Here is a 13142-nt window from a genome sequence, read left to right on the forward strand (position 1 = left end):
TATTGGAGGGCACCGCTCCCGATGTCTGTGCGACCTGCTCTGCCTCCGGCCCACTGTTTAAAAAGTTTGAGGACCCCTGCTCTAAAGCCCCTGGTGGACGACCGTGAGAATGGTCAGTGTGCCAACCAGGCTTTTCAGGGTCCCATGTACGGGCTGACCTTCCGAGTAGCAAATATGGAACAGGTCCTATTCCTATCCGATTTTGCAGCTCTGCTTCAGTGGTTCCTATTCATTGAATGAAAGGGGCCACAAAAGCACATCCAGCACACAAATGACGTGTGTGTGTCACCCATGCACTGCCCGCGCCGTTCATTCTCGGCTGCTGGATAGCACACTGGAGCGGAGAGGAACTTTAGTTGGACATCCTCCTCAAAATCCTCTACATTTTCCACATCCTTGGCGCTCTGTGGTGGAATGGCGAAGCATAGCATCAGCTTTCTGCCACTGTTTCAGTCCAGATGAATGGGCCTAATATGTGGGGAGTCCCGACCCACAGACTCTACAGCTCAGCCACTGACAAAATCCACAGCTAGATCAAGATGTCCTGCTCTGATCTCTGCCTCCCACTGAAATGGGAGAGATATTAAAGAGGACCTTTCACCGATTTGGGCACAGGCAGTTCTATATACTGCTGGAAAGCTGACAGTGCGCTGAATTCAGCGCACTATCGGCTTTCCTGATCTGTGCCCCGGGTAAAGAGCTATCAGTCCCGATACCGTAGCGCTTTACAGTCAGAAGGGTGTTTCTGACAGTCAGTCAGGTACGTCCTCCTCCACAGCAGCGCCTATAGCTCTGTACAGTGTGAGCGGGGAGGAACGCCTCCCTCTGCTCACAGTGCTCGTCCATAGACGAGTATTATCAGGAGGGGAGGGGGGCGCTCCTGGGTGGGCTAATCCCACAGATTACAGTTGCTGGCTGTAGAGCAATGAGGCAGCACTGAAATCCTACACGTGTAGTAGTTTGATAGGCATCAATGAAATAATAATAAAATAAAATGCACAGAAAACAAAAGTTTGTAAAGGAGTTTTATTATAAATATAAAACAGTCTTTCCCAATTCTACAGCTCTTCATTCATTCAATTTCTCCATTAATGATTCGATTGCTTTAATGTTTTTGCCATCTTCTGGTTTGGTCACAATGCCCTTGAGTCCATTTTTTACTTGCGTGGCAATTTCTTCCTCTGAACTCTGTAAAAGGCTAAAAACAAAGTTCGTTTATTAGAAACATGCGTGCAGAGTTAATAAGAGTATACATTGTATGGATATGGTGTTGCAAGTCCTTGTTCTGAAGGTTTTCCACCCGCACAGCCATACACGGATGTATTCATGATCCTTTTAATTTAGAGGCCAAACAGCAGAAAGGATGAAAAACAAAATATTTAAGCTTTGTAATCCCAAGAGTATAATGACTCTGTACCAAAACGCTCTCTCCAGAACACTGTAACCAAGTACACAATGAGCCAAGGCCACCAGGAGCACAGCTAATGACTGCCCGCTAACAATATGTACTAGAATAAGAGGGCTAGGTGAACACAATGACACAATCACTGAACAATGAGTAGAATGCCCACGCTGAGATGTGCTTCATTGCAAGTCAAGTTTCTGGGCTTCCTAACTGCGCTGTGTGAGCCAGATCTATTTCTCCTTAGGGTCAATTGTCTCGCAAAACTCAGCCAGCCATCCCTAATGAAGATTAGAGAGAGGTGAATAGTGCAGGGCCTAAAAGGGGGTGGAATTAGTGCGCCTTGTGACCTTCTCCATAACACACATGAATAAATGGAGCAAATAAAACCACAATGCCTGTGTAATAACAAGCAAAAGAGGCTTTTACTAAATATTCTGTTTAGATGAATGATGAAAGTGTGGACGATAATGATGTAAATAGACAGCTTTCTGGCTCAGTATGACTAGACTACATAGCCAGCACCAAAGCAGCCTTATGTCAATACACACAGGGGCAGATTCACTAAGCTTGTCTAATATGTAATATAAGGCCATTAGCTGTATCCCAGGCCATAATTTTTATAGCGGCCATAATGAGTACTGCAATGTTATGCAGGGTCCCCTCATCTAGACATGCACTAAAGCTTTATAAGAGTATGTGCTCTTTCACACGAGTGCTTTTCACATGTAAGTTTACAAGGGACAGGATTCGCATCAAACACCAACACATTCAACTGAATACATATACCGTATATACTCGAGTATAAGCCGAATTTTTCAGCCCAGTTTTTGTGCTGAAAAAGCCCCACTCGGCTTATACTCGAGTCAGCAAAAAAAAAAAAAAATTTTTTTTTTTTTTTTTTTTTTTTTTTTTTTTTTTTTTTTTTTAGGAGGGAGGGTCTATGACCAGCCACAATATTAATGTATAGAATCTCCCATAAAATAGTGCAAAAGAAAAAAAAAAAAAGAAGATTTTAAAAACATAAAAGTTCTAAAACACTCCCTTCCCTAGCATACATACAAAAGTAGAAAATGACTGTGAAACACATACACATTAGGTATCCCTGTGTCTGAAAGTGCCCGGTCTACTGAATATAGGGGATCTGCAGTGCTCCTGTTCCATCGGGAAGGGGTTAATAGAAGCACTGCAGATACCCTCTATACTCAGCCAGACTGAATTCCAAGTGGGGGAAAGAAAAAACTCAGTCCTCAAGCTCAGGGAAGGGGCAGACAGACAACCAAAACAGCCCCTCCCCTTCCCCAGCATCTACTGCACCCAAAAACTCTGACCATTTTAATTTTTGAAATTTTCCAGTAGCTGCTGCATTTCCCCCCCTCGGCTTATACTCGAGTCAATAAGTTTTCCCAGTTTTTTGTGGTAAAATTAGGGGGGTCGGCTTATATTCGGGTCGGCTTATACTCGAGTATATACGGTATTCACATTTCAGTTTATTTCACAAACCCTTGGTCTGTGCCAAGAAAAACTGCAACATACTATACTTTTGTCTTAGTTAGGTCAGTGTTCAGTGTATTTTTCAAAGATGGTTGCTGAAAAAACTGAATAAGGACAGTTTCACATCAGTCTGCCAACAGGAGACGGAAACCATTCATTCAGTGTCCTCCCGCGAGTACCAGTGAGCATCTTCCGGTCTACACGGCAAAACCGTTTTTTTTTTTTTGTTTTTTTTTTAAACCGGACACAGAGCCCTGCATGTCCGACTGTGTCCGGTTAAAGAAAAAAAAACAACCCCCCCCCCCCCCCAAAAAAAAAAAAAAAAACCAAAAAAACGGTTTCGCTGTGGAAATGGGTTTGAAAACTGCCTGACGGTTTCCTTCTCCTGTCCAGTTTCTCGGGCAGGAAACGGAAACCTGCAAAACGGTGACTGGGTGCTGGTGTGAACCTGCCCTAAGGTTACACGCACATGACCAACTGTGCTTCCAATGTGGGGCCATTTTTTTCAGGAAAATGCAGTGGGATGAAACTTGAGCGACATCCGAGTGCAATCTGTTATGCATTCTCATCTATGCGGCTTCTGATTCATTCTGTTCAGATGGCAAAGAGTAGGATAGGATCTGTGCTATAATCATCTGTGTCACTGGAATGGATTGGAAGCCCCCATAGACGTGAATGCATGAAAGGTTTTTGTCTGACAGAAAAAAACTGACAAACAATAAAGGAAAGCTGATAAACCACTGATTCAATGCAAGGTTTACACTAGTGCTGCATTTCCGTTGTTCAGGTCTGTAGGGGAAACTGCTAAAACAACAGTTACAAACAGAGCCCGATGGATCCCACTGACTATAATGGGGTCCGTCCCAATAACACTGAAACCAGTGAAGGAGAAAGTTCTCTGTACAGAAGTTTTCCCTCTGCCAATATTCAGTGGACACTGCGCAGATGTAAAAGTAGCCTACATCATTGATTTGTTTGAACACTGACTGTTTTTTGTAAGGATCATGTGAATCCAACGTAAGGCCTTATGCACATGTCTGTGTGTTTAGGCCGAGGCTTTTCCAAAGGGGGGGTGGGGTCCGATGCTCTGTTCCGTTTATACACTATAGGTCCTATCGTGCTTTGTGACACTGGGATGGAACCCCCTCATTGAAGTCAATGGGAGATGTCATCTGAATGCAATCTGCTATAAAATCACATTTGCAGAATGCACACTCGATTATGTGCATGTAGCAACAGTTTCAGATTTTAGTAATCTTTGAAATATATTTTAACAGAGGATAGTGCTCCAATCTGATATTATCAGTTCCTCTCTTGCATGTTAAACTGCTTAATTAACTAAGAAACCAGTCTTTGCTGAAAACTCAAGAACAGATCACATTGCACAGAAGTCTATGGAAAGGGGAGAGGAAAGGATGAAGTATCAAATGGGAGAGAAACAAGCACATGGACATACCACTACAGTACAAACTGCCAAAACAGCAGATTTATCTTACTGTAATCTCCTCCAGAAGAACTGTATCTATCTCACTCACCTCCATAGACTTCTATAAACTGTAACCTGTCCTCACTGCAAGTAGATCTTTTAGGGAATTTGGCTCTTTAGAAGGCAGGAGAGGAGTTGAAAACAGATTATTGAAGCATTTTCCACTGATAAGAAAAGTTTCAAAGTTTCTTATATTCACCTGAACGACCCATTTAGCAAAAATGTATTTTTGAAATGACAGTCATGGTTTAGATCAATAAATGACATGTATGATTTTTTATTTGTAACCTACAACACCAACACATATTTAATGCTTACCAGCAAAGAACTATGGCCCCTCGGTTTACTTGTGCCCAGCTGCTGAGATTCTTGATGCCCACGTTTTCTACCAACAATCTAGCAAAAGAACCTATAAAAATTCAATGCAAGATACCATTATTTTGAGGTAGTAGGGCACTAGTCAATGTAAAGTAACAGCATCAGTATCAGAGACACTCATGTGCAAAATGTGAGAAATCAGATCACCCTACCAATCAGATGATGGAGTGTATGGAGCAAGAAGAACAAAGCTACACTAAAGATTGATGCAAACAGAAGGGCGTCTGTTTTATGTTGCGGTCCATTTATGGCGGACACAACAGTGTAGTAGAATATGTTATACTGTATGTTCTTATATTAAAAAAAAAAAAAAAAAAAAAAAAAAAAGAAGTGGCAGGTATGCTAAAGACAGTTTCAAATGGATTCCTTGCTAAAGGGATCTGATAAAGGTGTGATCAAAAATATGGCAAAAACATACCCATAGTGTATAAGACAACTTATATTTCTAATTGAAACAACCTCAATTGGTCCTGTAATATTTGTTAAGTTCTACAGAAGTCATAAAGACATTGAGAAAGCATCATCCTACCTTCTTTACCATGTTCTTTCAAGTCCTTATCTTGTTTTAGCAACCATTTCAGTACAAGGTGACCAGCAGGGTGCTCGGCAATGTGAAGCTTTAAAGAAACACAATGAAGAAGATCACTCTCAAACCTAAGCGGAACACTGCGTCTGCATCAAATGCTACATGCAACCAATCTGTCTTTGATGGAGTAATGTAACAAATGTCACACAGTAAGGGATTTTATAGTAAGCCTCCTGTCGCGGTTTAAAAATAGGATTTCAATTGATTTAATGTACGCCAATGGCAAAAAGAAATGCCCAAACTGAACATACAGTAAAGACGGAATACAATTATCAGTAAACTAAAAATAAAGGTGTGAAGATATGACTGTTAAGCGGCGTTTACACTCCGCTGTTGTCCGCCCCGGGGTGTCCGGGAAACCAGACGGCTTGCGAGCGGTCGGCTTTAAAACCCATTAATTTGAATGGGTTTTCAAAGGTGACTGCCAGTGAGCGTTTTCAGCCTCCCCGCCTGGTGTCCGTTTTTTTTTTTCCACAGACACAAAGTTCTCCATGTAGGATTTTGTGTCCGCGGAAAAAAAATGGATACCAGGAGGAGTGGCTGAAAATGCTCACTGGCACCTTCGAAACCCCATTGAAATGAATGGGTTTTAAAGCCGACCACTCGCAAGCCGTCTGCTGTCTGGTTTCCCAGGGGTTGTCCACAGACACCCCAGGGTGGACATCAGCGGCAGTGTGAACGCTGCTTTAGATATTTGGTATTTTATATCTGCAGCTATATATACACATGCTCAGCAGCTCAGGTCCATAGGCAACAGTTATTCCTGATACACTGGAGACGGTCCAAACAACCAGTGCACTAGAAGCAACAACTTAGACATATTAGGTGCATGTTCTGAGAAAGAATCAAAGGAACACCAGGCGGCAACATAACCAGCATGTAACTGCAAGATCTAGACACAGGAGCATTATTAAAGAGTCTACCACTTCCCAAATATATTCATGTGTGACTGCCATGTTACAGAAAAACTACTTTAAAGTTATGTGCAAATGATACAGTTGAAAGGGGTGGGGGAGAGGGGTCCTTCAGGTCTCCAGAGCACGGTTCTCATTTCGCAAGCATATAAATACCTGTCCATCTTTGCCACCTGGTACAAAATCTTCAGCAGCTATACTCGCGATTGCAGACATTACAGGCTGAGAGTCCCCCCGTGCATATAATAGGGTATTAGTCACCATGGCACACATAGCATTCTGTAACACCAAGTCTTGGAGGTTTTCCTCAAGATATTTTAACAGTGGACCAGACACTGTTTCCAGTAGCTCACTGTGTCGGACTGAAGGATCCTTTTTACTGTAAGGATTGAAAGACAAAATTAAGAAGGCCATAATGAAAGTGCATTTAAAGGACAGATGTCCAGACATAACCTGGGAGTCTCCCAGTTTTGATGCCCCCTCACTCAGTCCCCTGAGCAATATACACCATCACCAATTACTGTCTTATTAGTATTGACTAAACTGTAATGTCAGCTCAGTGTAGGGAATGGGCAATTTTGCAAAAAAAAAAAAAAAGTTTTGGTTTTGCATTTAATTTTTCTTATTTATTGAGAAGTGCAAAAAAAAAAATAAAATTTTAGTCCCCAATTTCCAACACCTGGAACTTTATGTTTGTGACTATGTGTGGAGCTGTACAAAGTGTCTTTTTGTGTAGCAGAAGATGTGGTTTTAACTTCTATTTTTGAACAGCAAAATGGGAAATGCATTTTAAAAGTTTGGATATTTTTGGATGTGGAACGCCTAATGTGTTTATTTTTATAAGCATTTTATGGAAAGGAAGCAATTTGAAATTTTAGATAATTTTTTTCATGGGAATTATGGTTATGCCACGAAAACAGTTGAGGTTAGGGAGTGTTCACACTACCGTCGGTGTCCGACAGGTAGCGTCCGCTGCTAATGTCCGTTCAAAATCTTGTGCAGACATTAGCAAGCGGACACTAGCTGTGTCCGTGACATCTTGTATTGATTTAAATGGACATCGGATGGTTTCTTTTATAGTCCGTGCCTGTTCTTAACTGTCCGTTCCCAAAGATGTCCGACTTTTCAAGCGGACAGCAAAACCCAACATGTAGGTTTTTGCTGTGTCCGCTGCTAATGTCCACACAAGATTTTGAACGGACATTAGCAGCAGACAACGACGGTAGTGTGAACGCTCCCTTACAGTGAGAGAGTGTTTTACCCTGGTTTTCAACATAGCTCACTTTGATGGGAAAGCTGGAGAAGTGCTGTACTTCAACTCTTTTCAGAGCTCCCATTGAAATGAATGGAGGCATGAGTGTGTCTGTGTTCATCGCTGCTGCGTTCACAAATCGAGGTAAAACACCCCATTACTAGGATTAGTGGGAGACTCACCCCCACCTATCACCAATTTATCCTCTAGGATAAAGGACAAATATTTTTAAATACTTTAAAAAAACTTTTATCTTCACTTTTAATCTTAATGAGATCGCTTGTACCATAGACTGCAATACAACTGTATTGCAGTCTAGGCATTCTTAAATACCGGTAACTACTGAGACCTGACAGGCCTCAATAGTTGTAGTAATTTGACAGGCCCGGGAGCCTTCAGAAGGCTTCCAACTACCATAGTGACCAGACGGCACAATGTCTTGTGGGAAAACCAGTTTAAAAAAGAATTACGAAAATTAGACCCTAGGCAGAATATTGCTTAAAGGGATTGTCTAAAATCCCATATTGATAACCTTTTTTTTGGACAGGTCATAAATATTGGGTAGGAGGGGTTTGATACTCAGGACTCCCACTGGTTAGCAGCTCTAAGCAGTTGCAGAGATGAAAGCAGATACCTCCGTTCTATGTGTAGTGGCCATACTACGGTAAGTTACTGCAGCTCAGCACCCGTTCACTTGTGTTAAAAGTTGTGCTGCAATAACTCAGCACAGACACTATGCTGAAAATTAAGCTCTGGTCTCAGTACTGTGGCTGCTGAGAACATCTTCTGATTGATGGGGGTCTGTTGGACCCCTCTGATCCGATACTGATGACATATACTAAAGATGTCATATTAATGGACTAGACTTAGGAAAGGTCATCAATACTAGAACTGCGAGGGTCTGACACCGGCAGACCGGCTGACCCACAAAAGCACGGCTCAGTCAATGCTCACTAACTATACGATGTGTGGCAGCGGCTTTAGGTAATGAACTGCTGTCTCAGACTTTAACATGAACATTACAAGGAGCCTTAAGCAGCTGATCTGTGGTGTCCCAGGTGTCAGACCCTTGCAAAGCGAATACTGGAAAAAAAAAACCTTTGATCTGTCCTAAGGATACTTTATAAATATTAAAATGTTAATAACCCCTTCAAGTGAATAAGGCTATATGACAATAAGGCAATACATAACATGTGGACAACTGAGGTACAGAAGAACCACAAAGGAGATGACGTCTACCAGCATGAGACCAGTAACCTGCATGTTTTAAGGTCATCTAATATTAATGACTCAGAAAATGAATATTAAATTCAATATACAGATATAGTAGTCAGTTGAAGCATCTAGTTACAGAAGCAAAATAATGTGCCATACTAACTAGGGCAGCCTGGAGAAAACAGCATGTATTCCAGCACACGCATCTGTTTTCTAAGCTGAAACATCAAAGCTGTATAAGATTAGCTTGAGGAGGAGAGACTGATGTGACACGTGATCCAGCTACCGCTCAAGAACAGTAGTGAACGTTTCAGTGAGGTGTAAGAAATTATAGGAATATTCCAATGGCTACCTGTAAGGCTGCGTTCACACGGAGTAACGCGCCGCTCATTCTGACACGTAAACACATGTCAGAGTGAGTGCAGTAAAACAGAATCCCATTGACTTCAATAGGTGCTGGCTTACACGTGCTACACATTGAACTCAATGGGAGGCTTTTTTTTTACCTATTGTTTTCAATGGGTAGCACGTGTAAGACCGAACCCATGGAGATCAATGGGATTCTGTTTTACTGTTCTCATTCTGACACGTGTTCTCATGACAGAATGAGCGGCGCGTTACTCCGTGTGAATGCAACCTACGATTGTACTACATGAAAGGGCCACAACTTATGATTATGACATGGTAACAGACCAGTACTGGTTCTCCAGGTTATTCCCATGACTGCATTTCATGCTTGAAATGAAAACACCCATCTCTGTGGCTATCTGAGGTGGACAGGATTATGGAAACAACCAAGCGGGCGATTCTATGTGGTTTCTTTAACTCTATGGAAACAGCATGGTGCAGCAATCTACAGTTTCTGTACCTCAGGGGTTAGCTAAGCAGTGTAACACACTGTTTATTTGAGGGGGCGTTCACACTTGTGCGCCTGTGCACCCTGTGTCAGTCCGCAGGCTTCTGCCTATTCCCCAGAGAAACTACATAAGGAACGGCTTCCCGGCAGTCAGTTCTCAGAGCTCTCCCTGACTGCAGCAGTGAGAGTTGGTCCTCTGTTATATAATACAGCAGGAACCCATCTGCAATATAGCAAACCCTGCTGCTGAGTCTGCTATATAACAGTACAATACTATTATGACATAGACCATTAACTCTATGCTAGGTGCAACGTGACAGTAGGCTAAAAGGCAGGAACGGTTTAAGCACCTGGGTCAAGATGTTGTTCTGTTCTGCTCAAGTCAGACAAGCTAAAATTAGAGCAAAAAAAAAAAAAAAAAAAAGAAGAAAGTATCTGTATATGCGTTTATATAACAAAACATATGTCCAATTTACCTGTGTGAATTGCCATCTCCTTGCTTGAGCACTTCAATGATCTCAGGTAGAAAATGTGCAGAATTGCGTCCACTTAACAAATACAGAAGAACCTTCCTCCCATATTTGTCTTGCATTAAATTGGGCAGTGCAGTAATGATTTCCTGCGTAAAGAAAGTACATTTATATATGTGGGTCCATGCTGAACATATAAGCACAATACATGCATCTTTACCAAACAAGAGCGTTTTCTGCTTACTGCCTACAAAGCAAATCAATAATTCCAATTTATTACTTCAACGCTATGATTAAATATAAATCTGGCTGGTGAAGATGCTCCTGAATTTTTCATGGATCAATGTCTCTCCTGTGGTGAAATGAAGCAGATGCTTCATTGTAATAAACACACAGCAGCAAAAATTAAAAAGTAAACAGCACATTGGGAACAGTAAACTATTTACTCAAGGGTTATTATTTGGCGGTTTGAGATATTAAATGTGACGACTCAAGATTCATTTTCCAAGTGGGTTATTTATTATCCCTTGTTCCGTTAAGTAGGCCTCTCTGAATTTAAAGAGCTATACCCATCTTAGATAGTTATGGGAAATCCAGAGAAAATGCCATAAACGTCTCATGGAAGCAGATCCTGCCTTATTGTCTAAGGTGCATAAATGCCTAAGGTGCCCCCACTGCCTTATTGAAGTGATACCGCCACATAGAATATAACAGCTATATATATATATTGTAGACCACTTGGGCAATGCCATGAAGAGACCTTTACAAGAAACATCATACTTCTCCTGGATTATGGTGAGGGATGGCATTGTGAGGGGAAAAATATCTGTGTAAAGAGAGAGATAAGCATTCCGCCATCTTGTCTGCGTATACGCCATTTTGCTTTCACTAATGTCTTGTCTCTCTCACGTAGCTACTGTGAGAGACTTGCAATTGTGCTTTCTTATCATATTTAGGAAAAGGTTGGAATGCTGCTAAGTTTCTCATAACTGTTACTTAGGTTCTCATAACAAATACAGAATGTCCATTAGATATGAGATCAGTCTAAACCAGTTCTAAAGATGAAGGACGAGAGCATCCATGTTAGTGTTATGTGCAGATACTTTCGTAAAACTAAAATGGATGACACGGACAACCATGTATTAACTCATGTATTGCTTATGCACATATTCATAGTCTGTAACCGCCCATTATATACTCTGACCAATGATAATTCATATTTCTATGTGATGTAGTTTGTTATGCCTAAATTAGCATACAGCCATTATTCCTCTATAAAAGCTAGCAATTTTTAATAAACATTTGAACACCTATGATTTACAGAAACTAAGCGTGTCTGATTCTGTGTGTGTTCCCCGAGCTCGGCGGTCATTTTATTTTCATTTGGAACCTACAGCGTATCTCCTTGGGGTGTTCCCCCAACAGCATGAACTGCTCGGCATCTCTCCATAGTGTCCCAGAAGATGCTTTTCAACAGAACAGCACCAGACCACGTTTGTTGTGCTACTGTGAGCAGTCGGCATGGTCTGCACTTCTCACCATGACGCTCATACTCAATATTGAATAAATCGAGAGGTTTTGAATATTTTGTTTCCATTCTCTGATTATTTGCATATCATTAACATGTCTACTGAACGTGCAGTTCCAAGACATTTCCTTCTTGTTTCAATTTCAGGTTGAGGAGTGTATTATATATATATATATATATATATATATATATATATATATATATATATATATAGGGTTTGGGGGATATTGTCACTCCTTAGGGAGAGACCACCATATAGGTGTGTGGAGACTTGTTAAGCCTTTAGCACTCCACTTTGCAAGGAACTATGGGAAGAATATGCAAATCTGCCTTCCATGATGTAATTAGGAAGACAGTTGCTGCCTCATTGTTGCAAACCAATAGAGGGCGCTCACTGGGTTGTTTCACTGGAATCCTGTCTTAAGACGGGCTTGCACATTCCAGTGAGCGCCCTCTATTGGTTTGCAACAATGAGGCAGCAACTGTCTTCCTAATTACATCATGGAAGGCAGATTTGCATATTCTTCCCATAGTTCCTTGCAAAGTGGAGTGCTAAAGGCTTAACAAGTCTCCACACACCTATATGGTGGTCTCTCCCTAAGGAGTGACAATATCCCCCAAACCCTGTCTAAGCCTCTCACCTATACCAGGTTATAGTCCTCTCTACATCGGGCTGATGAGATCCAACCAGATCGAAACAGCTGTCCTCGATTGAGAGACTATACCTGGTATTAATCCCAGCGTCATTGCTAAACAAAGGCCTCTTGGAAGGTCGGGCATGAGGCTAAAGGGAGCAGCCATTATTGGGTTGTTTCACTGGAATCCTGTCTTAAGACGGGCTTGCACATTCCAGTGAGCGCCCTCTATTGGTTTGCAACAATGAGGCAGCAACTGTCTTCCTAATTACATCATGGAAGGCAGATTTGCATATTCTTCCCATAGTATATATATACACACACACATACACACTCTGAGCTCAGCTAGCTCTGTGTGAACAGAAACTTAGACAACCATTTGTAATATCCATGCTTTTAAGGGCTAAACCAAATAAATGGTTTTTGCTGATGCATTCATCAAAGTGGTCCCACTGTATGCAAGCAATATGCAATCCCTGAATACTATACATATTAATTCTCCAGAGCGGCACGGCATAGCAGATCAGAGGACGCAGCCTCTAAATAAGCTTTCAACTTCTCCTGTAATTAGTTTTAGAAATTGGCCACGAACAGGAAATTAGACCGTTAAAATATAATACACATAAGACGGAGGAAGAGGAGCCCTTTTAATAAACAGCAGTGTAATTGGATTCTCCAGCTTCTATTGGTCTACAAGTACGAGCACTATGTAACACAGCACTGATGCATGAAGTCACTGTTGGCCACAGCTATATGAATACAGTCCATACTGATTTTGGTGCAGGCAGGCTCTCTAATTTGTCACCTCCATTTATATACGTAAATGAGGGCAAGTAATTTTACAAGGGCTAGGAATAAATGAAGAGAAGTCTTCTTGGTAAAATAGCATTTAATCCAGAGAATATTTTCTTTGTATGAATAATGTC

At 41.4% G+C, this 13142-nt stretch overlaps 1 protein-coding gene across 1 annotated transcript in view; it reads right to left on the reverse strand.

Moving 5' to 3' along the window:
- Positions 1–1051: 1051 nt before the first annotated feature.
- Positions 1052–13142, reverse strand: part of PUM3 (pumilio RNA binding family member 3) — a 49738-nt gene continuing 37647 nt past the window's right edge. Inside the window, exons 14-18 of the mRNA XM_075279017.1 lie at positions 10060–10202; positions 6417–6639; positions 5290–5377; positions 4701–4791; positions 1052–1198 (exon numbers count right to left, since the gene is read on the reverse strand). Coding sequence (XP_075135118.1) covers positions 1069–1198; positions 4701–4791; positions 5290–5377; positions 6417–6639; positions 10060–10202 — 675 coding nt within the window. The 3' untranslated portion in view covers positions 1052–1068. The remainder of the gene's footprint in view (positions 1199–4700; positions 4792–5289; positions 5378–6416; positions 6640–10059; positions 10203–13142) is intronic.

Source organism: Leptodactylus fuscus, chromosome 1 (genome assembly GCF_031893055.1).
Source record: "Leptodactylus fuscus isolate aLepFus1 chromosome 1, aLepFus1.hap2, whole genome shotgun sequence".
NCBI classification, from domain to species: domain Eukaryota; kingdom Metazoa; phylum Chordata; class Amphibia; order Anura; family Leptodactylidae; genus Leptodactylus; species Leptodactylus fuscus.